This window comes from Ambystoma mexicanum, chromosome 12 (assembly GCF_040938575.1).
Source record: "Ambystoma mexicanum isolate Mex_15411 chromosome 12, UKY_AmexF1_1, whole genome shotgun sequence".
Classification (NCBI taxonomy): Eukaryota; Metazoa; Chordata; class Amphibia; order Caudata; family Ambystomatidae; genus Ambystoma; species Ambystoma mexicanum.
In genome coordinates this window covers 577844626-577872259 of record NC_090936.1, presented here as the reverse complement: position 1 = coordinate 577872259, position 27634 = coordinate 577844626, and the positions used below count along the sequence as shown (strand labels likewise).

Genomic DNA, 27634 nt, shown 5'->3' with positions numbered 1-27634 from the left:
CAAAACCTTTGTTATGCTAGAAAAGTCCAAATGCAAAGGGGCTTTACCCTTTCTGTATAAAACATTTGCAGTCCACAAAATATATTCAAACTTGTTAGCATAGAAAACCGATAAGAAAACACCTCCCTCCATGTAGGATGAAAGTACACTGCTAATTAATTCCCAATAGGTGTTTTTACTGTTTGCAAAACAATGGTTTCTGTATGACAATTGGCCAGAGTATGATGAGAGTTTAAGAATAAAACCATTGTATTATTAAAGTGTTGCTTAATGATACCAAAAAAGGGAGATTCACTTTAGGAGACCAGTACTATACTCTAAAATATGCTTATATTTTAAAACAACTGCTTTAGTACTTTTAGAACAAACGACATGCATTCTAAATGCAGATTGCTTTTCCAGGGCGTGTTGCATGTTCCTTTTGGACTGCCATTCCTGTCAGCGTTTCCCAAGGAGACATTTAGCAGCTATTGTCATTGAGATGCTCCTGGGCTCAGAGGAATTTAGCACCTCATTACCACACCCCTGACATGATAGGATATGGCATTTGTAACGCGCCTATACAAAAGTGTTTCAAGGCTCGACAAGGCAAAGAAGGGGGAACAGAGGGAGGACAGAGTCAACGATCTTACTAGGCCACGTGACATTGAGATCGTGCAAGTGCAGGGGAGGGGAGGGGGAAAGTGCCAGGGGAAAGGGGGAGAGGCAGTGCTGTACATGGGATCAAAAGAATAACAAGATGTGCGGCCAGCGCATGGGTGAGCTTTGGCTTTGGATTCTTCATTGAGGTGGGGGAAGGGAAAGCTTGCAGCAGCCTGGGCTCTAATACGATCATTTACAAACTCGCCCATGTTCTGAATCATGTCAGGAAAGAATGCACTTTTGATTGTGGTAGTGTTTTGATATAATATAAAACTGTGCTGCCTTGATGAAGCTGTCCGAGTGAATGGATGTTATGTGACTATTATACCTCCTTACTTGAATAAAATACATTAACTTGCAAGAATATTTCCTTGGGCCTAGAATATGAAACGGTATGATGCATTTCTTCTAAGGGCCTAATTTACCAAAAAAGGCACAAAAAAGCACAAAGCCTTAGCGTTCCTGCTAAGATTGTGCAGCGTAATCCTATTGAGCGCCAAACTGATTCACACAATAAAAGCAGCGCAGATTTCAATGGCGTAAAGCAAAAACCGTAGTGCTGGCCACGTCCACAACACGTGCCCAGCGCAGAACCAGATAGTGCCTCTATGGCGCAAAAAAATAAACCTGTAGTGCTGGCCACGCCCACAAACAAGTGCCCTGCTCAGAGCCATGTGCCCACATTGTACCACAATGAGAAACTCTAAACAGACGAATGCCAGGCGAATACAGGGCGCAATCATACAGAATGAGTGGTCAGATTATTTACCAGTAATCTTCATTATTCCAATTTCTTCTCTTCCTCATCACAGTATTTACATTCTGAAGGTGGTCTGTGACAATCATGCACTGGTAATCCACATCACACCTACACCTACTCTTCCTTGTCACAAAAATTACACTATGAAGATGCTATGGGAAAATCATACACCGATAATCCACATTACTGCAACACCTACTTCCTCGTCACATTACTTGCACTGGTAATCCTCATAACACCTACACCCACTCTTCCTCGTAGTATTACTTACACTATGAAGATGTTCCATGACAATCATGCAATGGTAATTCACATTACTCCTACACATACTCTTCCTCGTCACAGTTCTTACACTATGAGGGTGCTCCGTGACAAGCCAGACTGGTAAACAAAATTACTCCTACACCTACTTGTCACAGTACCCACCCCATGATGCAGACCAACCTTCAACATTTCAGACTGGCAAATACTTGCACTGCTAAGAATTTACATCGCTCCATGCGCAACGGAAGAAGAGCTCATCCCTTGGATAGTCACAAGCAACCCCTACCCCCAAAAGAGAGAGAAGGAAATGTGGTGGACGCCCCTCACAACTATAGACCAACAGGAGAGGGGTAAAAACCACACACAATCAACAAAGATGTATGCAGTCTGTTCAACAGGCCTACATCAGGCAGCCCGATGGCCCTAGCCTTGGACAATCCAAACCCAGACTCCCGTAGAGAATCAGGGGAGCCAAAGGCAAAGACTGTGAAAGACAGCAAACCTATCCAGAATCCAAACTCCCAGAGCTCTAATGAACCTCGGAGCAAGGCAGGGGCTCAGGTGTGCTGAACAAGCAGATACCGAAGCACTCAGAAACAGGTGCTAAAGTGCCCATATTCAGATCCCCAACCACAACTTCCAACATGCTGCCCAACCAGAACCTGCTTGCTACTGCTGAACAAGCAAGATCAGAGGTGGGAGTTTACTGAGGACATAGGCTGATTCAGAGACCAGGCACTGCAAAGCCACTTAAAAACGCTAGACTCAGCCCTCCAGCATACCCTCTGTGAGAACGACTTCATCCTCACAACTAATAGAATAGTGTAGGAGGAATGATAAGGAGAACCACCTGAAGCACCTTCCAAAATGCCAAACGTAACACAGTACCATACAACAAAACCTTGACACATTCCTTCAGCAGTCAGAAGGTGGGACAGTGGTATGCAAGTTGTGTGGAAGCCTCCCTTATGGGGCCTGCAGATTTCTGTGGGTGGGGGGTGGAAGTATAGTACAAATTATAGTAACTGCATGAAGAAGAAAAAAAAAATGAAGCAGCCCATATTTTTGGAGGGGTGGGAGGGCAACAGCAACAACAGGGCTCCTTCCTGAAGTCATGTCTGAAGTGCGGTCCCAAGTGAGACCCGGTGCTGCTGAATTTTGTTGCTCACTCCCATTGCCATGCCCTTCTGCAGGTCTAGGAATATCTGTATGCAGCCTCCCAAAAGCCTTCCCACTCCTGGGGCTCAGGCCAGCTGAAATTCCAGGGATGCCTGAGACTTACAAAGGCCTGTGCTGCCTCCCCCTCCTCAAGTCCAAGCCTTGCAAGGACTGAGGGGAAATCACAACCCACAGAGTTAGACCCACAGAGGCCCACAATGTCATCATCCCTTTTGTAAAACGAGACTAGCTCAGCTGGCCTTTTCAGGATTCACTGTTCTGAAGGACAGAATGCAAAACTAACTAGAAGATCATTGGACTGTTCAGATGCTGTCTAGTCCTGGTTTATAAGGGTGAGGTGAGTAATACAAATTCAAAAATAAGATCTTTGGGTAAAGGGTACTGTGTGAAACCAGAGCTCCTTCATACAACAAGTACTCTGGTGAGCCTACTCACCCCCTAACACCATCCATAGTCTGTCTTTGAGAGGGCCTATCATGCTAAAGCTTAACATCGAAATATCAGGTACACCAGAAAGAGGCACTGGCAAGTGTGAGTCACCCCAACATACAGCACCATTATTCCAAAGCCAATACCATACTAAACTACCAAACTGGCCAAAAAGAAGTACTCGTAGTACTGGTGTCTGTGCAGCATCTGCCTATGAGGCAACATTGCTCACAGTGAAAGATGAAGTCAGACCACATCTGGTGAGGCGCATATGTGCCCACTGGATCCTCAAGTATGAAAACTGCAATTGCACATCAGGGCAGTGTTCAATGAGCCAGTAGGGGTCCACTATTCGTTAATCCACAATTGCAAGCACCATCATGCTTCTTCACTCTCAAAGGCAGTCTCAGGAATATAGAGCCTTGCACGCTTCCTGACTTTGAAAGTGGGTCCCAGGGATATAGTGCCTTGCACACTTCTTCACTTTGAAACCCAGTCTCATGGATATAGAGTCTTGCATAGTTCTCCACTTTGAAAGGCAGTCTCAGGGACATGGTGTCCAGCGCCACTTCTTGATTCCCGAAACACAGTCACAGAGAACTAGCAGCCAGCTCACTATTTTAATACGTCCAGGGATATAGTTCTGAGCCTGTTTCTTTCCAGTCCCAGAGATATAGAGCCCAGTTCAGTTCCTTTGGCTTTATCTCACAGTAGTGTCCAGCAGACCTTTTCAGGATATACTTCTTTGCTGACGTTTGCAGTAATATAGTGCCTCGCATCTTTGAGGGTATAGTGCCCAACTCATTTATAAAGGGAGATAGTCTCTAAAACAATTCTGGATGGATATTCAGCCCATTTTACCTCTGTAAGGATATAAGGCCTCCTTATAAGTTGTGTGGTAGCCCAACGTTGGGGCTGAGCGGGGACTTCCATCACTACTCATAGCTATACTCCAACAGAGCAGTAGTCATTCTGTCACATGTACCCTGCCTGTACTCTGGTGAAGGGTAATGACCAGCAGTATTATGGTAACCAGCAATACTGCTGGTTCATACTGCCCAAGAGAGTAGTGATGGAAACTCCTACACAGCACAACAGCAAAAGAGATGGGTGTCCCCTTCATCGCTGACAGAGGGGAAACATTTAACACAAAATATCAAGGGGGGGTCATGTCAAGCGGAACTCCACATTGAATGAAATAATATGAAACAGACTTCAAATGAACGGCTGAATCAGGTCAACATAAGAAACACATATTTAGATATACCAAAATGTATTAATATCAAATGAGTAAAAACATATTAAATCTACAAATCCGACCCATAATGCATATTGGGTTTTCATAGTTAACAAACAGCACCACTAAATGAAGTGCTAGTGCATATCACGTATAAAACCAGTATCTAGGTAACACACAAAAGCAAAGCTGGGGAGACAGAACTTCAACCAAGTGAAGGGGATCACGTGGGAGAAGGCTGGCATTCCCAAATCTGCGAAAAGTGGAACTTACACGAATATATATGAATAATATTCAATTGATTACTTCATAATCCCAAGTGTAAAACTAAGCAACCTAATTGAATAGGGTGCAATTAGTCCGACTCCTACACATCACCACAGGACTATTAAACAAGCAATTATCTCAGTCATTAAGGTGAATTGGGCACAACATGAATGGTAAACCTCCTTCTCTAAGGGTAGCATAGGACAAGGACAGGCTATACTCTTCAAGATGGGTGTGAGCCAGCAAAGAAGCATCCAAACAGCAATAGTACTTGGGTAGCAGAATAAAAGAAATGTTCAATTGTTAAAGTCTTTAATCAAACTAAAAATACAAATACATAATTAAAAACACTAATAATGCACCCCTATAAAAAAGAATATGCAGACTTTCGGAAAAAATGAGGCACTGCGTATGAAGACGAGAGTCTTCAGCCATTTGCCTTTTCAGCAATATTAAGTTTTAAGTTTGTTGTGTCATAGATAGCCTAAAGGACACATCAACTTCCAGAGATAGTTCAAGGGTTTTTATTAAAAATGTTCAGAGCCTTAAGGACCATTTCTCACTGTCTGAAATGCCTCAACATTCCAATCAACCGTCCATCCTGCTGCTGGTCTCTTGGCCCACAACCTCCTCCTCTGACTTCACCCAGACAACCCACAAGTTCCTGTTTCCTGACACCCTTCTTATCCATCCCCTCCTTTTTCCATTCAGTTTCTTCCCCAGACCAATCGAGTTCTGCCATTCACCCTCCCAGGAGGTGTTACAGTGATCACAGTTTACAAATAGGGGGCTAGGCCCCACTACTTTCTTCTGTGAGGGGCTGCCATAATGAAACCTCACTTGAGCGTGTTGTAGTTCGCATGAGGGGGGGGTACATTATGGCAAAGACTAAAAACCAATGCAACATTCTTTTTTGGTTCCCTTTGGCAGCTACTCCATGGTAAGTTTGTGATAGGTTGTAACTGCTCCAAGGTGTCTGTCAGAGCGCAGTAGGTGCTGGAGCTGGTGAGTGGGCGCAGTGTCCCTGGTCTGCAGTTCTGGCCTTCTCATATCTGGTCTGGTCAGGGGACTCTATCGCTTCCCGGTGGGTTGCAATAATGTAACAGAAAAGTTGTTAGCTGAATGATTCTGGCGGGCTGCTGTCTTGCAGGTGGTCTGCGCAATCTCAGTAGTTTGTTGTAGTGATCTGAAAGTTACAGAAAGAAACCGCCCAGCAATAGCTTTAAGAGCTATGGGGTATTCTATAGTGTTACTGCTAAGACTCAGGCAGGCACTTGGAGGGGGAGAGGAACTGGGGTAGTCCAAATGGCCATCCTCCTCCTCTGCGGTAGGAGTGACTCTGGCTTCCACTCTGGTAGGCTTCCCACACCAGGGTCAGTGGGGATCCTATCCTCCCTTGACAATGTCAGATTACTGACCTTGTGACACACCTCCACCATTTCTCCAAAGCCCTCCTCGTCCCCCTGAGCCCTAGAAATCGGAGGATTCCGGGATATTTATTCTACGTTTCCTTGTTTGGTGCTGCGCTATGCTCAGCTCTAAGTGAGTATGGTTGGAGGGACAAGAACCATCTCATCAGCATGGGAGAGCTGGTGTCCTTATTCCTCAACATCTAGATTAATGGTCAGTGTCAAGTTTAAACTTCCACCATGTGAGGTAGTATCATAAACTAAACTAAACACAACCCACGTTATAGCTTGACACTTCAGCTTGACCACTGAGTCGTTTTTCTCACAGGGAAAAGGTTTCCTGCTAATAAACAGGATGGGTTTTTCATCTTCCTTCTGCATTTGCCATAATATGGTCCAAAGATGAATGGATGAAGCATATGTCTGCAAGAAGAATTATTTGCTGAAGTTAGGCCAAACAAGTACAGGGCTTTTACAAAGAGTGTTTATTAAGTTTTAAAAGGACCTTGGGCATGTGAGTCCCAATATATGACTTTACAGTGACTTTTGACCATCAGGTAAGGGACTAGCTTTCTCTGAATACATCTTGTATAGTAGCCTAATAGGCTGAGGAAGGCCTAGAAATCCTCCTTAGTGGTTGGTATTGGTGCTTTGTGAACTTTTTCCACCTTGACTAATTGGGGTAATACTTGACCATTGCATAACTGGAATTCCAGGTATTTGATGGATGATTGAGCAAGGCGACAAGTGGCTCGATTGGAGGTTAGATGTACTTTCCACTGTTGGTCTCAAAAAGCCATCAAGTGTTGAGTGGTTCTTGCCAGATAGTTTCTGGAAAATGTTCTGCCTGGGGTGAATACTTGATCCATTAGTCGCTGGACTGTGTCAGGAGCTCTGTACAGCCCAAATGGCAGAACTGTACATTGGAAAATGCCATTGGAAGTCGTGAAGACACGTTTTGGCTTGGCCTCTTCTTCTAGCAGTACCTGCCAGGAGCCTTTATTCAGCTCTAAGGGGGAGATGGCTTCCCTAATGTCTCAACTAGTTCATGTATCCTGGGCATTGGATAGGCATTGCATTTGGCTATTTCATTGAGATGCGTGAAGTCCATACAGAATCTCCATGCATTGTCTGACTTCGGGACAAGGATAATTGGTGATGACCACTCACTATAGGACCTCTCGATCACTCCAAGATCCAACATCTTTTAAAAGAAAGACATACTGAGAGCTAACCCTGGCCTACCTGTCGCAGACACCTATGTCAGTGCAACTTCCAGAGAGGTCTTCACCGACATCCTTTTCTCTGTCCCTTCTCCAGATCTATGGACTCCCCATCTCATCTCCACTCTCCTCCCTTTCACATCCTCTCCTATTAATGGTGGCACCAATTGGAAAGTCCTCTTGGCCAGCTTCTCATCATCATGCTGCATCATTAATGTCTACCACACAGGCACTATCTTGGTTCAGGGTCCACAGCCCAACCTCCTCCTCTTTGACCAGCACCTGCTGTCCCTCATTAACTTCCTTCTGTCACCTGCTTCTCCTCCTACCACTTTCTCTGTCCATCCCCCTCTGACTGGTGTACCACGCCCCTGTACTCCACCTCAGAAAACCTTCAAAAGGAGGAGACCTCCTTCGCCTGGCTACCCTTAACACCTGCTCAGCCAATAAACACTCCCCTGACATCTGCCTCCTTCTTGAAGACACTGACCTCGACATTCTAGCTCTTACCGAGACATGGTTCAATGCCAACTCAGTCACTGCTTTTGATTCCCTTCTCACTGATGGCTTCAAGATCTTTTCCAAGCCACAACCTCACCATGCTGGCGGTGGGGTTGCCTTAACCATCCCTGAGTGGTGTGAGAAATCTGAGGGTATTCTTCCAAGCCAGCCTTGAGAATCCCTTATTCAAGTGGCCTTGGAAGGGCCGATGCTCTGAGATCTCAACCTTAGAGGCAGAGAAGCAAGAGAGGATCACCTGGATGGGGAGGCACTGGGTTGTGCTTGGGGAAATATGCCAGGTGAGATGCGGTATTATACCGAAGAATGTGAGGAAGACAGAGTCCCTGAGACTTTTGTAGGTCATACCACATCGGCCTCCCCTCGTCACATCACATCACCCTTGTCCAAATCCAACAATCCTGTTGCATTCGGAAATTACATCTCCCAGAATCCCTGTTTTCCTGTATCCTACCTGAATTCACTGGTCATTCTTCTTCACGTCCATTTGACCGGAATCACACGCACCTGACGGCCCTTTCCCTTCCCCACAGGGATAAAAGGTCAAGCACGATAGCACAATAAGAGCAAGGTAGACCGCACGACGAGAGAGCTAACTCAGCACAGCAGTTCAAGAGGAGGAGAAAGACGACGTGAACCGAGATGGTGACAAGGAGAGAATCGAACTTTCCCTTTCCATCCAAAGCCTGTGAAACCTCCGCGGAAGGAATCGTAAGACCGCAAACAATAGCCAGCGTGTGTTGCAGCAGATGTCAACGGTACATAGGGCCCTCCTCCACTGATAGCCAAGCTGGGGAGAGACGCTTGCCTCCATGGTACCAACTTTGACTCCAGAGAGAAGAAAAGCCAACCGGTTCATCACAGCTGGTGAATCAAGGGGAACGCCGATAAGAAACCTAACTGTGTTGAACGAAAAGTAGCAAACGGCTAACTGAACTGTGAAAGTACAAAGAACTGTTGAGACCAAAAGGGGGAAAACCAGCAACAGAGAAGTACGGCACCATGTGGGCACTCACTCAGGAAACTCTGGGCGATTACCCAATTGTTGAAACTACGATTACCAGAAGGCCTTGGGAAAGGCGAGAAGGGGGTCAAAGTGGTCACACAGGGGTCTTGTAAAATCCTCTGTACAGTTGAAAGTCTTTGGCCGACAGATTATGAAGACAAGAGAAGTGAATCCTGCATCGTAAGAGTTGAATGAGAAAATGTGCTATTGACAAAGTTGGCAAGAGTAAACCCGAAAGAGGAATGCCGATAAAAGGGAGCAAAGTCTAACGTCCTGAAATACAGTGTGCTGACAAGAGTGAACCCGGCAGAGGGATACCCACAGTGAACTGTTTAAAAAGACATTAAGATTTGTGAATGTCATAGATGTGATTGTGTTGAGAAGAGAAAAACACTTGAGAAGGGTCTGAGCCCGAAAGAGGGGGATTCAAGGGGTGAACATCTGCCACCCAAAGACTTGTGAATGCCAAAGGAGAAAGTGTGTGAGTGAGAGCCGTGGTGCACTTGACACCGACCAATACGTGAAGGTGGCAGAACAAGTTATTGAAAGAAAGAAGAGCAAACCCGATGGAGGGAAGCTGACCCTCGACAGCAAGAAAACATAGCTAACGGAGGTCCTGATATCATTAAAGACTTTTGTGGATCTGAGTCTGGAAGAGGTGGGATCCAGGGGTGAAAGGTCATCACCCATTGTGCACAAGCAGAAAGGAACTTTTGTTTATTATTTTGGATACATTGGGTCCACGGAGGCAAGAGACATTTTGTAAAAAAGAGACTTAACCACAGAAGCCCTGATACTTGAGAGCGGGAACTGTTGGCTTGTGCTGGGAAAGCTTGAGCATGAGCTGTGCTCCAGGATCATCCCTTGTCCCATGCTTAAAATGTAGGAAAGGGAGATTCCAAATACTGCATCCTGACATATTCTTTATGAACACTTCCTTCTTTCTTATGAACGTTATCCCACACTTCTTTTGTATTTAGCGTAAGGATTGGCAATAGATTTTTCTTAGTCTAGGCCCTTTTATTTGACAAGACGCCACTAGGACTGCCTTATCATTGTTTGATGGTCGAAGCTTGCACCCATCTTAGATTTAGATTTAGATGAGGCGTTTTTCCAACCTACCTTTTACAGTTTAATAAACACCCTTGAACTTTGATCACTTGTGTCTGTCTTTACTGTTGCCACCATGAGTTCCTTACATTGGGGTCCTTCTATCATGCCCATCCCAGCTCTACTCTTCCTTCGAGAGCCTGGTATACAAGTTGGTCATCTCTCCCTCCTCCTCTCTGACCATTGCCACTATCTACAGGCCCTTTGGTGCTACCACCCTGTTCATTTCTGAATGGGCTGATTTCTGCTCCTCCCTACTCTCAACCACCTCCATTCTCTTCTCATGGGTGATTTCAACATCCAACTGGACTCCTTTGTCACAGCATCCACTCTCTTCCTTGACCTCTGCACTTCTTTATCTGTCTCCATTTTCCCTTCTGGTCCCACCCACTTGACTGGACACACTCTGGATGCCCTCATCCATTCCCACCTCTTTCTCCCCCCTCTGGTCACTCCACTCCCTTGGTCAGACCATTCTCTCCTCTCCTGTCACCTGGGTCTCCTTGACCCTCTGACTGCACCTCCTCCAGCCCTGCCAACCTTGTTCACAAATATTCGTCCGTTGAAGCGAGTGTCAGCTGCTGCCTTAGCATCCACCTTCATCTCCCCCGCCGGCCCCCTCGACTCTAGCACTGACTCTGCTCTCAGCATCCCCCATTTGGCCACTACAAACACTCTTAACATTCTTGCCCAAGTCATGAGGCTCCACCAGAAACTTGCCTCCAAACGGAACACCTCGTACGACTCCAAACTTGCAGTCCTGAATAGCAAGTGCAGAGCTGCAGAACGGAAGTGTCAAACCTCATTCTCACCCTCTGACAAACTGGCCTGCCGCCTGCTCCAAAGGCAATAATACAAACTCTGCATCTGTGCCAAGAAAAGGGCCCACATCCAGGCACAGTATCTGGTGCATCCAACAACATGGCTGAACTCTTCAAAATCTGCAGGGAACTAGCCAACGCTTCTGCGGTCTCCTCCTCCCCTCTTCTCTTCCAGGCCCTCTGCAGGGCACTGGCCACACAGTTCACCACCAACACGCTGGACATCCTGTGCACCCTTGCTACCCTCCTGCCCACCCTGTCCCTCACTCCCTTGCCTCTTATGGCTTCTGCACACCCGCCTTCCTCCTCTCTCTTCTCCTTCTCCCCTGTCACACCTGAAGAAGTCACCAGAGTTGTCCTATCCGTGAAGGTCTCTTCCAGACAGGTTTCCCTTTGCTCCTACAGAACCATCAAGGACATCTTGCACCTGCACTCGCTGATCTCTGCAACCAATCTTTTGCCACTGGATCTTTCCCCTCTTCCTTCAAGCACTCCCTTGTGCGCCCCCACCTGAAAAATCTTCTGCAGACCCTACCTGTCCAGCCAACTAACACCCTATTTCTATCACCCCCTTCCTTGGGAAACTACTGGAGAAGCTGGCCCTTCCACAACTTACCACACACACTGAACTTGTTGGTAGACTCCACAACCATCAATCTGGATTATGAGCATCCAGAGACACGGAAACTGCTCTCTGAACACCCATGAATAACTGTTTACATCTCTGGACTCTAACTCTCCAGCTGTCCTCATCCTACTCGATCTCTCCTCTGCCTTCGACACGGTCAATCATTCTATCCTCATAAAAAGGCTCCCTACTACCCCTAGCATCTCGGAGCAAGCACTGGATTGGCTGACCTCCGTCCTAACTGGCCGATCGTCCCAAGTCATTTTGGGCACCTTCTCCTCACCTATTTCCTTCTCTGGCTGTGGTGTCCCTCAGGGCTCAAACCTCTCCCCCTGGCTCTTCAACACTTACCTTGCTCAGCTGGCACTCCCATTTTCCTCCTTCAACAACTTCCAGTTCTACGCATATGACACACAACTCTTTTTCAAACTTATTGCCTCTTGCATCTTCCATCATCCCGACTGCCTATCTGCCAACCAGTCCTGGTGCAATTCCAACGATCTCTGCCTCAATGCTAGCAAGACCGAGATCATTCCCATTTGGACCCCTGCTCCCTCTTTTTTTCCCCTCACTCTGGCCATCCTCTATTGGTGCTCCCCCTGCTTCATCTGAAGCCAGAAACCTTGGAGTCACCTTCGACTCCTCTCTCTCCTTCCTCTTTCATACTCAGGACATTGGCAAGAAGTCCCACGTTCAACTCTTCCTTCTTAAAGGAATTCTCCCCTTTCTCACTTTCCTCCAGAAGTTCAATGTTACCCAAGCTCTGGTTCTCTCTAGGCTTGACTACTGCAATAGCCTTCTCCTGAATCTACCTTCTTCAACTCTACGACCTCTCCAGTTAATCCAGAATAGGGCAGCAAGACTTATCCTGGCCTTAAGCCCAGGGACCGCATCTCTCCTGCCCTTAAAACTCTTCACTGGCACCTGGTTGCTGCACAGATTAAATTCAAATCCCTCTGCATCATCAACAAGGCTGTCTGGGGCCTTGGATCACGCTAACTGCAACTTCCTCTTACTAAATACTCTTCTTCTAGACTTCTACGGTCCTCTGGTACCAACTCTCTGTGTGTAAGGCGTTTAGCTAAACAGAGGATCGGAGGCCGATAACTTTCTTCAGCTGGCTCCCTCTTATGGAACAGCCTCCCCATTCCTCTTTGTCTTGAGCAGGACTTCCTCAAATTCCAGAAACGGCTCAAGACTTTCCTTTTCCCCTCCTCCTTCCCTTTTCACCTCCTCTACTAATTTCAAAGTTGCTGTAATTGGTGACCAGGGCCCTTATGTATCCTTTGGGGTCCTGGCCTCCCACACCCAATTGCCCCAGCCTCTGCCTACTTCACAGCACTTGCCTCCGCACTCTCCGGCCTCTTTCCTGTAGGCTTGCACTGTCAACCAAATGCGGCTCCAGGTCGCATAGCACTTAATATACTATGCACTTCATCCGCTGCTCATCCACGAGCTCAGACATTCCACCACCTACCCCCACTCCCCCTCTTCTCGCTGCACTTGAACATTCTGTACACTCACAAGGCATAGTAGGTTCGTCCTCATCCTCCACTGTATTTATTGCTTCAATCCCATGTTCCCTCCCTGTTGGCCTGTGGGCGCTTTGAAACAGAATTGCCTCACTGTATAAGCACCTAACAAATGCACAATAAATAAATAAATAATTTCTTCTTTAATAATGTCTTTTTTTCTCGCCTCAGGCATCAGCTAGGGTTTGAGACCTATAACCGTCCCTGGTGTTGTCTGGATTTCGTGGATGACTCCCTCAATCCACTCATCCAGGTTTTGTGGAAAACACTTCTGGTTATCTCCCTATCAATTCGGTGAGTTCTTGATGGATTGTTGTAAGGTGTCCAACTGTCAAGGTGCTCTGATGAAGTTCAATGGTTAGAGGGTTTTCCTGGCTTTTGGCGTATAGTAGCGGGAATTTGGGAATACTTGTTTCCTTCCACGTCTTCAATTTGTTTACATGATATAATTGTGATGGCTTGTTGTACTTTAATGGTGAGAGGCATTAAAAACTGTGTGATGATGTATGGTCTGTGCCATTGAGACAAAAACTTGCTTTGGGTGGTTAGGAAATAATACCATCACTTTGTCTCATACATGGAAGGTATGTACCCTGTCACCTTTATTACAGGCCCTTTCTTGTCAGGCTTGGTCTTCTTGCATATATGTTCTGGCAAGATTCAGCACTTTTTCCACATATTCATGGTCAATCTTCTGTCTGGGCCTTCCCAATCCTCTCACATAGTAGCCGACACATTGCAGGGATTTCGGCTATACAACAATATGAAGGGAGAGAATCCCACAGAAGATATTGGGGTCTTTCAGATGGAGAACCGAACCCAAGGGATTAATTAATTCCAATGTCTCCTTAGGATATGTTTCAGTGTTTGGCTGAACCGTTCTATAGGGCTAAGTCTGCGGATGGTATATCAAGGTCCAGAGGGTGCAGAGGTCATGTTCATCAGGGCTTTTATGTCCCTCATTAGCTTTGACATGAAACTGCTTCCCTAATCACTGAGGAATTCAGCCGGAAAGCTTACCAAGGAGAAGTGCAGTATTATAACCCCGAGTATGGCTTTGCTGATGTTACCCGTCAAGCAGAAGTCGCCAGGATATCTGGTTGCATAGTTAATTGTTACTAGGGTATACTTGTTGCTAGATCTTGAAGGTTCCAGGGGTATGACTATGCCCATGGCGATTCTAAAGAAAGGCACTTCTTTGATGGGTAGATGCTGGAGTGAATCACAGGGTCCATAGTTGGGTGAGGTTTTCTGGCAGATTGGGCAACTGGCAAAAAGCTGTTTAACTTCTGTGCGCACTCCAGGCCAGTAGAAACTGCTTAGTAGGGTATTTTGGGTCAGCCCCAGGTGTCTCACTGTCAGGTTACAGTGCGCCAGTTCCAAAACCGCTTTTAAGAACTACTTTGGTCCAGCAACTAGTGATAGTTGGTTTCTTCCCTCTGGGATTCTTAATCTACTTCGTAGAGAAGTCCCCAATTGTCGATTAAAATGTGGTGTTCTTAGAGTCCAGCTCTCTGCTGCAGACAGACCCCAGGTTCTTCCGAGCTTGTTCTATAAGTCGATCCATTCTTTGGGCTTCTGTAAACATCACAGATGAGGGACCTGGCACTTCTGAAGACTGTACTCCCTTTGCGTGGGCCTCCATCATCTCTCCAAAGCTGGAATTATCTTTTTCAGTCTTGTTTAAGGTTTCCACCTCTTCGATCACTGGTATGAGGATCTTCTCACATAGTAACGGTGCTATTTGTGGGACGTGCAGACAATGTAGGCCAGATTCCCCAGGTTGGAAAGGATGATCTTTACTTATGCATGATAATCCCCAATGAACATACTGGCTCCAGCATCAATGGAATGTTTATGGACCAATCCAGATATCAGAGCGATTCTCTCAGAGGTCCCCTTCAATTATCTCCACTTGTAATCCGGTCCGGAACAGGACCATGCCCCTTGGTGGAATCACAACTTCTTTGTCCCCATATATGCTGCACCCCACAGCTCTGGGCATTACTCTGCAGGGGAATCGGGCTGTTTTAGGTATGGCATGTGGTGACCTTTTTATGAGTGTCTATAAAATCTCATGATGACACCATGTGACACAGATGGCCTAATGAACTGGCCAACTCTCAGAGATGGATAAAGTTTTTTTTTGTGACGATCTCTATGAGTTTACCCTTGCTCTCTCAGCTATAAGATTCAATTTCGACCCTAACCCATGTATCCTTACTCCCCAGGTTAGTTATATCCCCTAAAGCTTGTTATCCCCTACAGTCTAAAGTGTAACTTTTTCAATAGTGAGGTGCATTATCAAGTCTCCCTCATGGAATTCCTAGACTAGCTATACTTTATCTTGGTGTTAGTTCTATATGGTTTGTAGTGGCACCTGCCTTTTGACACTCAAGCCCCACTTGGTCTTCTTCCTCTTAAACCTAGATGTTCCTCTCCCTACTTCTTGATAATTTTGTACCATTCTCTTTCTACTCTCCTCCTTCCGATATCACTCCACCTCTCCTTGTACTTCCTCCTTGTGACCCTCTGATGTCTCTCACTCTCTCTATCTTCTGCTTCCGATGTTTCTCTCTCCTACTCCCTTCCGCCCCTCTCTCATCTCCATTCTCCTACCAATTACCCTTCTCCTGTCTGCTACTACTCTCCCCTCCACTATTACTCTACCTACTCTGCAATACTACTACTCTCCTCTCTACACTAGTATCCTACTACTCTCCCTCTCATCTCCACTACTTTCCACCCTTCTCCACACCTCTACTACTCTCTCCTCTTCAAATGAATACTCCACCCCACTTACTACTCATTCACATTTCTTTAACTCTCACAATAACTTTCCACACGCTATCTACACTGCCTAACTCACCCACCTAGCACGCACACTCACAATTCAGTTCCATTCCCTCTCACCAACAAATACCTCACTTTTTATCTGAAACACCTTCACACTCCAATCCACCATCCTTCCTGCTTGCCTCTGGGTCCAGCACCCCCTCTGCCTCTTTTCTCAACTGAGCATCCTGCAACTCCCTGCTTCCTGCAACCTTCCTTATCCTCACCCTACTTCTCCCATTGGATCTCTTTCCCTGACCAATCTAGTCTAGCCCGGGAGGTGTTACAGTAATCAAAGTTTACAAATGGGGGCTAAGCCTCGCCCTGCCCCTTTTGTTCATGCCGGACCGCAATACTGAAGCAAATGGTAGCTTGCACTGGAGAGTTTCCAACTTCATGCTAGGGACCGCTTTTCACCAAAGTAAGACCTCTTTTGTTCCATTTGGAATCTGCACCATGGCAGGTCTGCTACTGGTTGTAATGGCTCCATTGCATCTGTCAGAGCATGGTGCATGCTGCAACTGGTGAGTGGTGAGTGGCATTTCTGGTGACTGTGCAAGCATTTTGATATCTGGTTGTGTGGCTCGCTCGGTTCCTGCTTATTCAAATAATGCGATGGTTGAATGATTCTGGTGGGCTGCTGTCTTGCGGGCCACCTGTCCTGATCTCGATTGGTGGTTGTGGTAATCTGAAAGGTCTATAAAGAAACCGGCCAGCAATAATTTTAAGAGGTATTGGGTGATTTATAGTGGTACTGCTAAGACTCCGGAAGGAGGTTAGGGAGTTGTAGGAACTACCCCTCCCCAACAGTCACCAACCTCCTCTAGGGTAGGACTGGTTCTTGGTTCCACCCTGGTAGGCCTCACAGCCCAGGCTGAGAGGGGTTCCCATCCCCCTAGGCAACCTTGTTGATTGCTTTACAAATGTATGGTGTGAGATCTTACATTGTCACTAGGGCCCTTGAAACTGGGCCCAGGGGACAGAACCACTCTAAATACATATTATCTTCTTTTTTGGGGCTATCCAGAGTCAAGAGGGTCTTCTTTGTGTTTTTCAATTGTTTGAATTGGCATTGAGATGGTCGGGCCGAGCACTTCCAATTGATTTAGTCTGTGCTGAGAGTCGGTTGAACCTGGTCCAGTGATGCAATGTGATTCTGCAAAAGCAATCAGCTTGAATCGGCCAGAGAGCCGGAAGGCGATGGTCAAGTTGGTGGCTTGAAGAGGTTGAGTCGACTCAGCATGGTCCAGTGAGGCTGTGCAGTTCTTCCACAGTGCTTGGCTTCAGGTGGCTGGAGAAGTAGGTAGGCATTGGATGATTTGACAGCTAGATGACTCAGAGGTGTTAAAGGTGTTAGTCAAAGGCAGATCTGCAGGTCCAGCAGCAGCTCGAAAACAACTAAAAAGTGGTTGACTCAACTCAATAGCAGTTTGAGGTGGGAAACTAAGCCCAATGCTGTTAATTTGCTTCTGGGTTGATATTGGGCTCTATCCATTGTCTCAAAGGATAGGAAAGTCCTTCTTATACCATTGCCAGCCAGGAAGGTTTCTAGACCGCACTTTCAGGACTGCCACTTTCAGTAGACAGAGTACCGGTTACTGGAGTGCAGACAGTGGGCTTTATACAAACAGCAGATCACATTAAATGGTCCTCTGAACTGGGTCAGTCTTAATCGTCACTTATATGGAAGAGGGCTTTGAGCATTCTGTACCCTAATGAAGTTCTAGGTGACACATTCTTTTTCTAGCTCAAGTGACGTTAAATTAAGGGGACGTTGAACCCATTATACAATAGTTTTTCCAAATTGGATTTCTTAGCTTCAAGCCTTCTGTAAGGGTACATTCTTGGCTGCTGTGAGGAGACTTTTTCTGCTGATATCAGCCCCTGAGTGCTTTGGCTGCAGAGGTGGAGAGAGGGGCAAATGAAGTGTGCATGACTTAGTCAAATCCAGGATGTTGGAACCCCTCTATTGGTTGTAACGGCTACCCTAAACCTTACCCTTCTTCTATTTCCTCTAAATCAAACAGATTCCAGTTATTCGCCCCCTAGTTTTAGCTCCTCATTGTGCTGCAAATCTATTTTTGAAGCAGTGGTTCCGACCTGGCACCCTGGCGGAAGAAATTGTTCTTCTGGGAAGATCCCATGCCCTCCCAGAAAAGAGCAGAAGGAGCACCTAGGTCTGGACCTAATATTTCGTTAGGGGCGACCCCAGCCCTACACAATGATACCCACAACTCTGACAGTTGCAGGGGTCACTGGAAAGCCAGATGAATAAAATGCCATCAAGCGTCTTTTGGCCATTTATAGCTGTAGCTTCCGAAAGGCCACCATATCAAGCCATGGCTTTCATTACTTTGGATTCCAGGAAGCGTTGTGTCAAAAATGTACATGTTGCTCTGTTGTTGCCATTTTGCCCAACTACATCGCAGTTTCTGGTGTGTTGGTAGAAAGGGCCCAGTCAAGATTACACATGTGCACTACACATTTCTAGCATGGAACATTAAGTAGGCAGGGCCTGATTAAAATATATCACTTTCTGAGACAGAGTTAACAGTATGATTTTGTTTTACACATTTTTTTAAAACTCAGAATGTCTTACCTGACAAATGTAATTCTGTCACAGTACCACCACAAGATATATTCCAGTTTATTAAGTATTTTGTCCACCAGTCAGTCCCTTTGAAGCATTTTGAGCTACATCTGTGGCAGGGTCTCTATAATGAGAAGAATTGTGGTATCACTCACAAATCACTGCAAGTTTAAATTTTCTAAAGTTTCTTATGTGACTCCTCAGAAGTGCATCCAGTATGCTTATTCATGAAGAGCTCAGAATAAAAGATATTGGCTTTTCACTATCACTTTACCATTGCATTCTTGGCAGAAGGTATATGCACCTACAAGACAAACCATCTACAAAGTTCACTTAAGTCAAAGCACTCAATAATACGAAATGAATGCCATGGTTTAGTCACATCCAAAGGTTGCTCAGGGGGGGGAATGAAACTCTATTATGTGGCACCTCCCCAAACACAGCGTAGTAGCAGAGGGGCCAGGATTTCCCCTCAAGGGCTATACTTAAGCACCCATCATGCTTTTCAGAACCTTACTAAGGCGCTCCACTAGACCACTTTTCTGGGGCGTTAGGCTAAGGATTACTTATATGTCATTTCTAAGTCACTCTAAGTTTCGTCCATATATCCTTCATATGCAGGGTTCAAAATTGCCAGGAGCTATTTAGCTCCTGGTTAGAGCCAAAGGGAGCCTGGTTAGCTTGAAACCAATAGCTACCTGAAGCTACTTTTACCTCCCCAGGCAATAGTTGCCATACAAACATATCCATGTGATATTAGCTATGTTGGTTTGGGAATGTGTATAAAAGAGAATAAATGACACACCTGAAGGATATTTAAAACGTATTAGATGATATATAATGGACTAAAAGGGAGAGTTTGCATTTCATGCACAAGTTATATTTGAAGTGCCCTATGTACTAGTTCCTGGTTCCTCAGATGCAGCTCTTGCCAAACGTCCCACGCCTGATATCCAGCAGAGGCTTTTTACTCCTGCTCAACAAATACCTAATTCCAACCCATGATATAGATATAGGATGGCATGAATTTGGAACCTCACACTGAATCAAGCTCATCTGGGAAATCATTTATCGTGAGGTTGTTGCTACCACAAGAGTGGGTATGCTCCTTAGTGTCATGCGACCCAGGGGGCTGGTTGAATGATGAACGACAACCAAAATTAATCATTTCTAAGAGGATGTAGAGGGTTAAGTGGATCGAGATTTTAGATTCCTACTAAATGTTCCATTGCATTGGCAGGAAGTGTCCCCTTTTCTGTCCACTATAAAGTCAGAGAGCTCCTTTTGTAACATTTGCAACTGATAAACTATTCTGGTCCAGAAAGGATGTGCAGACAACTCCATTGTATTTTTTCACCAAGCTGTAATTTTAGGGGAACCCTGTGTGCTACTTGCATCAGGATGGCTCTTCTGGCTCAGGGTGTTTTGGGTTTGCTTGATTTGAGTCGGCCTGGTAAGTAAGCTATGTATCAATTGTGATGATTCATGGGATCACTTCTCTTCTGTCCAGGAGGCAGCCATTCCATGTGAGGCTAGGGAGGTGGGTTGCAACAGTCCCCCTAGGAGTGGCGGAAAGGGGGATCTTACAGGGGGGGGACTCCCCTCATGGTGAAAAGTACTCCTGTTCCATGAGGGAATTTCCTAACCCTCTTGCCCTTGAGACCATGAAACTCATAAAGTCTGCTGAGAAACAACCTGAAAGCACTACTATATGTTATTGCAATGCTCCTTCCTTTCTTCCTGTAAGAATTGATAACATCATGACAGGGAAGTTTAAAATAAACATACAGTCGGATCTCAAGTATTCTTCCAAGAGTGCTGTGAAGAAAAAGATGGATGGAGTTAAAAAACCGACTCCTTTGCCAAGTACCCAAGGTACTGGGAAGAGGTGGCCCTGAGGAGTCAAGAAGACTACACAATGGACACAAACAAAGTTATATGGTACTACACTGGAGAGGACCCAGCTGTATGATATAAAAATGGAGAAAGGACTCAATGAGATGTGAAGCTTGTGTGAACCCTGGCAGACCCAGGAAGTTCGAACTTGGAAACAAGAAGCTACATCGGGGAAGCAAACCTTGAAGTAGGAGGACGCCGACAGCGGGTTGCAGGAGTCCTTTGCAGGTTGATGCAGAGCAGGTCTGACTGGCATCTGGGAACCAACCAATGGGGGCATCACCATGAGGAGGCGGACCGAGAGGCCCATTAACTGTGCCGACACTGCCTGGCCCGAAACCCTGCAGAGCCAAAGCACAGGGGTGGGGAATGGAAAGAGAAGCAAAGAGAGCGTTTGGTGGGACCGGAGCGACCCAACAGCCTAGGAAGACCCACTGATGTGTCCCCAGCAGAGAAGAGGTAACAGGAGTCACGGGAGACTCAGTAGGGGATTGGGGAAGGTTGCTGAATGTAAAGAAGGCATCAGGAGTAATCTCCCTCGTCTCAGTCTTTGTCACAGAAGTACTGAATGCATCAGGAGTGATGACCCTTAACTCAGTCTTTGTGCCAGAAGTACCGATTGTAAAGAAGGCATCAGGAGTAATCGCTCTAATCTCAGTAGTTGTGTCAAGAGCATTGAATGAAAGAAAGCCTCTGGAGTAATCTCACTTGTCTCCAGAGTTGTGATAAAACTACCAAGTGTGAAGATTACATCACAAGTGATCTTGCCCATCTCAGTTGTTGAGTCAAAGAGAATACAAGAGAAGAACATATCAGGAGTAGTTTCCCTCAACACTCTAAAAGAAGGACAGTAAGGCTAAAGAGTGCCACAAGAACAGTCTCCTTTGTCAGCATGTTAGAAGGAACCAAGGAGAGTATGGCAACAGTTCCCCTTGTTCTTACCAACAAGAAGAAGGTACAGAAAGGCAAGGAATGACTGTGTATTGGAAACCAAAGGACTGTATGACCTTTAATCAAGAGAGAAGACTGGAAAGAATGTCAAAGGTTGATCAAAACTGTTAGAGGAAGTTATCCAAAGATACCCAGCAGCTGAACCAACTGAACCAGGAGAAGGGAGTCATTCTCATTGTAATCACACATCATTTCTGTAGTGACTTACCCATTATAAACATCACACCTCATGTAAGAGGGGATTAAAACTTCATTATAATCATGCACAATTTTTCTGGGTGCCTCCAATATCGACATTATCACACACCACCTCTATGATGGCATTAGTACCGTAGACAACACACACCATCTCTGCGGGGACCTTTATGCCATTTTATGACACAACATCACGGTGTGGACTCTCACACCATTGTTATCACACGCTATTTATGAGGGGACTTTAATATAATCACACACCATCTCTTTGAGAACCTTTCAGGACAAGAGCATCATGATACAATCTCTTTTGACTTCAACATCACACACAATTGGACCTCATTACGAGTTTGGAGGAATTCAGGTGGATAAATCCAGTGAAATACCGCCAAACTCCATTACCGTTACTGCCATTTGGTCCCATGGAGTTACTACGGGATAACAAGTGGTGGTAAATCTCAATTTCTGGAGTCCATACCACATGGTAAATCCACCGATTTTTGGAGGTAAAGTGGAGGATTTACCTCCAGCAACAAGCTGGAGGTGTATCCACTACTTTACCCCTGGAAATTGGCAGATTTGATGCACGGTAATTGCCCAAGCAATAATTCTGCCAGCAGTAAATCCATAAAAATTATAATTTGGTGGTGTGGGAAAAGCAACAGTAACAGAATTACTGAAACTTTTTTCCTGCACCACCAAACTTGTAATGAGGCTCAATGTCTATGGAGACTTTAACATCATGATAATCACGCACCATCTCTATGGGTGCTTGAACACTTGTATTATCATACAATATCTGTGTGTTCCTTAACACTAATATTCATACAAGCACCATATTTATGTGTACTTTAACATCATCATTATCACACACTGTATCCATAAGTGACTTTAAAATCACCATTATCACACTGCATCTCTGTGTGGACTTCAACATCATTATTATCATACACCATCACTATGGGGACTCTAATATTATGCATTATCATACGCCATCTCTGTGAGTACCTGGACAGCAGTATTATGACCCGCAATCTCTATTAAGACTAGAACGTCACCAACATTACACACAATGCCTATGGGGACTTAAACATCATGAGGAACACACACCATCTCTGTGGGGGCTTTACCAGCAAACATATATGTGGGGTCTTTACCATCAATATTCACACACACAGACACACACTCCATCTCTATGGGGACTTTAAAATCCTTATTATCATACATTACCTCCAAAAGAGACTATAACATTGTCATTATCACACTCCATCTCTATGAGGACATTAGTAAGATTATGATAACACACCATATGTATTGGAACTTCAATAACATTATTATCACACACTAGCTTTGTGGGGACTTTCTCTTTACCATAATCATGAACTATAAATATTGGGAAAATAATGAAAACTATTATCACACACTCAGTCTCCAGGTAGACAATAACATCCTTACCATCACATGAATCATGGAGTGGAGAAGTGTATCGGTGGACAGGATGGTGACTAATAGGAAAATATAAATCAGTTTTCAAACCCCTGCTTCCACCTTGACCATAGTGTGTGATCCTGGGGTATTCATGTCAAATTTCCTTGCCCAGTTCTTTTTGAAGACACATTGCCAGATTTAAGGACCTATAAGTAAATATCTTATGGGAAATGCAATGTCATTACCGTCTATCTGATGCCTATCCCTAGGATGTTGGCAGGTCCTCATATAAAGAAATAGAACATTTTAATATATAAAGGGTGCTTTGAAAGAAATGTTTAGTCTTCTAAATATGAATACAATCAATTCCAAACAAAAATAGAAAAGTCCTCACAAGGATAGGAACACATGTTCAAGTGATCCACAATGACAGTACCATACACGCAAATAGAAATTAGCATTTTTGCACATTTTAAGCTGGATCCTATATTATTATTTGTCTCTGAAGATATTTCTGTTATTATTGTGTGTGGGTGTGTGCTGGCAGAAAGTTAAACTCATATAAAATGGGTTGTATTAGCTATGTTGTCATCTGTGTTGGCCATTGCCAAATAATCTCAGAGCAAAATAAGGAAACTGAAGCTTTAATTATTCATTTTAGATGGGCCTTCCCAATTTTAGCCTGGATAAATCGGCACCTGAGACTGGAGAATCAGCAGGGATTTCTATCAAGAAAGAGAAGCAATTAAAGTATAGAATCAGCACAAAAGGTAGCTTTAGGGGACTACATCTTGGAGTGGTAAATTAGAGTATGTGTAAGGGAAAGTTACTGTAATCCTAAACTGCAAATTAATTATTTTGGATCAACAGTCGCTGAAAAATACCAAGTCTCGAGGGTACAGGAAGGTCCTTGCTTTTTCTCTCTGCAGCAGAGCGAGTGACCACAATCTGGAAAAAGAGACTGGTTGACAACTCAAACAAGAAGCTCAGGGAGGGCAGAACTCGTCAACAATGTGAATTGGGAGAAGTAGAAAATGAGAGACGCTTTCTCCTGCAATGTCCTGCATACAGACATTTATGACACGTATTTCCACCCATTTTGCGAGCATCGGGAAGTCTTTGCAAGTATACATGGACAAGAAAAGCTCTGTTTCATCCTAGCAACAAATTCCAGAATGAGCAGAGAGAACGGAAAATGAACTGCATGAGTGCCCCCAGTGAAGACAAAAAAGCTATGCGAACTTTAGAAAAAAGCTGAAAAACCAAAATGATCAGAATGTAACATTCATGAATCCCATGTATTTATTTTGGGCACTATTTTTCTAACTTGTTATGCTAATAAAGAAAGTAGCTTTTATTGTATATAGCTTATATACCCGGTGCTGCCTGTGATTTCATTTTCCCATAGGTACTATTAGTTAGAAATACCTTAAGGTAGCTTTACGCATTTTGGAAAGGCTCCATAAGAAAGATGAAAAGAAAAATGCACTAAATTTTTCGATTATTTGGTTTTTCAAAAATGTTTCCTTCTAAAGCCTACACATCATTTTTTGTTCTTCTTAAAAACGAATTCTGAAACGTATAACTGTATGTGAGAACAACATGGAGATTCCTGAGCAGCACGATGGGTGACATGATGCTGACGTTTCCAACTATGGACCTAAAGTTCAATATTACCAAAGTACATGTTCATTGTAAGGCTTGTTTATAAATAAAATGTTTTATGTTTCCAGGTCGAGCAAAGACATACAACTGATTCTGTGAACCCACTCTAGAACACGCAACACCAGCCTGAACTGTAGGCACTTGAAAGTGAACGGCATGTCTGTCGCAATGAGTGGAATGCAGGGGATGAATACATCTCCTACTGTTCCCTTCCCGGTCAACACTGTCGCTTCAATTACGTTGGGCACCAATCTTTTAATGCACACATGTTGTAACTCTTTATATAACAACAATTTGGAAACCTCTGGAATGCTACCTGTGTTCACCTTCGCCTCTCAGGTCCATTTGCCTCCCATACATCTCGCCTTTGCCTCCCATATGCCTTCACCTCTTATACGTCTTCGCTGCCCATACGCCAGTGCTTTGCCAAGCGACAAACCCACAAACAATGTTTGACTTTTATATATATACAGATTGTATTACCCTACCAATACCATATCCTATCACATGGTGGCGCCTCTAGCAAGTTAATTGCCGTACAGTTCATTGCATACATTCAACACTTGTTTGGAGACAAAAAAAACAATACCAACAGATAATCTTTTGTGCCTGTCATTGATTGTGCATGTTTCAAGTTTATTGTTTTGTTCTATTTCAGTGTGTTTGGGGAGTGCTCCAAAGTGGGCGGTTGTTGCAGCAAGAAAGAAAACCCAAAACCGAACGTAATGCATTTCCTGGGCATTTGCAGTAACTTTAGTGAAGTAAATTCCGTAGATGGGATGGCCAATTATGTAGTTCAAACCGCAAAGTGATGTCACTTTGTTATATACTTTTTTTATTTGAGATTTAAAATCAACATCTATTTAAAGGAATGGTCAACCCACTTGTTTTTTTTCCACCAATCAACATTACATCCACTCGGCAGCACAGATGAATGGTTTAAAATGAGTTTATTTCGCAAAGCATTACTTCCATTGTGGTAACACAATCGCAGGCATGATCTCGTAAAATGTAAAATACCCAGACTGCCTTAAACTGGAGCGTACACCCCAGAATTATTCAGGGGTGTGTCTGATTGTTCATAATGTTTCTACCTGCCATATCAATTGCTACATCTTTTTAGAACTGTTACTTATTAGAACATCCGCTGCACTGGTCCGAGTAAGTATTTTACACTATGTTCGTTACAGATGTACCGTCTAGTTTTTTTGTAGGTATGCATGTTCACATCCATAGACATCTGTTCCTCGCTTACAACAATTAAAAGATTTCCCCTTGTGCGCATTTTTCCTAATATCCTCCTGTTGATCTGTTTCTACGTATCAGTGATTGTCTGTGATTTGCTAAATTTAGTATTGTGAAGTTGTTTTTTGTGTGCCATTTTCACCAAAAATTCCTTTGCATCTGTTACTTTAACAAACTAGCCAATTGCCATTGTTACTTTATATGTAAATAGAATGGAGTACACGCTTTGAATACAATATTAATCTAATATCCCTATTATCCTTTTTTTAAACATCTGGTCTGTTCTTTGGTTTGTCTTCTCCTGCGCATCCTTTACCTCCAAGCACATTTGGAAGTGTCAATGTCAGGGCTTCCAGAATACCCAGACCAAGGAACAGAAGCAAGGAAAAGTTAAGAATAACCGGAGGAAGACAGCCATACAGAGGGCGATTCTCCAGATCCTGAAACAAGTGTAATGGAAGATGCTTCTACTTGGGGTGAAGGCCATTGTTGTGATCTGATACCCACATTACGAGGAAATACCTATTGCCATGAAAATACCAACTGTCAGGTGTATCTATCGGAAAGCGACCCTCCTCAACTCTGCATACCATATCAAGGTGACTTCAGGGCTGAGCGTCTTATTCTATTAGTGGTACTGTTTGTTTGTTTGTTTATTTATTTATATAGCGCTCCAGACCCAGGGGGAAAAGGGCGCTTAGGTAAGTGGTTACAGGATACTGTTTATACATTTGGATATACTTTACAATTTATACAATTTAGATGGTTTATACACATTTATGGTACAGAACAATACAAACGAGGCGTGGAGGTAAGAGAGAGTGAGTGCTAAGGTGTGCGTATGTGATGTCATGAATGGGACAATGTGGCTTTTGTTTTGTTCAGTATCCATGAGATGACATGGTTTCTGAATGATTGAAAAGTTGAGATGGTGTTCGTCTGGTGTTCCCCCTAATGAGTGAGTATAACATCAAGTTAGTGCAACTGTTTATCAAACTTTACCATAAAAACATTACTATCCTTTGATCAGGCCCTACAAGATCTATTTTTTCTATGTGATGGCACTTGTAGGCTGTCTTTACCCTGTCACCCATAAATACTCCTGTAAAAAAGTTTCTTTAATTTTTTTAATTATAAGTAAGGCACACATATCACCATGGTTTTATAGAACTTTATTCATTGTCATGCTATTCCAGGTGCATCCCATAGCCTGATGCCAGTTTTTCAGACTACATTTATTCTATATTTGTGGTGTCTGGCATGCTTGCATGTAATTTCTACTCTCATTGTCCCATAGCGAATAATTTTTAAATATTAGCTTCAAGCAGCAAATGATGTACTTCTCTTCCACCAATTGAAAAATGTCCATTCTATAAACAGATGATACTATTTTGTGGTATATCGAAAGTATACCTGATGGATTCACGGAAGACTTGTAGTTAAAGTGCATAGAAGGTAGAACATGGTGTGTTGTGTGTGCCACCAGGGTAGAATTTCCTAGTTCTGCTGGTCAATAGGTCTGCTTCAGGACCATCCAGGACATTCAATGAGCTTTGAATGTATAGTTTTTGCATTAATGATCTTTTTGCAAAATAATAGTTTACTGCCAAATGTTCATTTTGCGTTACTGGAGACATTGCTGTTTTTTTAACATATTTTATGGGTATTCTTTGTATTTCAGGATTTGTCTCTTATTTCTCAAAACATAACTTAAAGATAAAAATCTGAAATGCAACCAATTGAATGTGAAACGTTCTAATGCTGTTACATATGGGTGAAGTTTTGGCACCAAGAGGCAATTGG

At 44.2% G+C, this 27634-nt stretch overlaps 1 protein-coding gene across 1 annotated transcript in view; it reads left to right on the top strand.

The window, feature by feature from the left end:
- The window catches only part of LOC138513813 (E3 SUMO-protein ligase KIAA1586-like), a 68461-nt gene extending 42052 nt beyond the window's left edge, over positions 1–26409 (top strand). The window contains exons 2-3 of the mRNA XM_069628914.1: positions 13198–13320; positions 26155–26409. Coding sequence (XP_069485015.1) covers positions 13198–13320; positions 26155–26275 — 244 coding nt within the window. The 3' untranslated portion in view covers positions 26276–26409. The remainder of the gene's footprint in view (positions 1–13197; positions 13321–26154) is intronic.
- The last annotated feature ends 1225 nt before the right edge of the window (positions 26410–27634 follow it).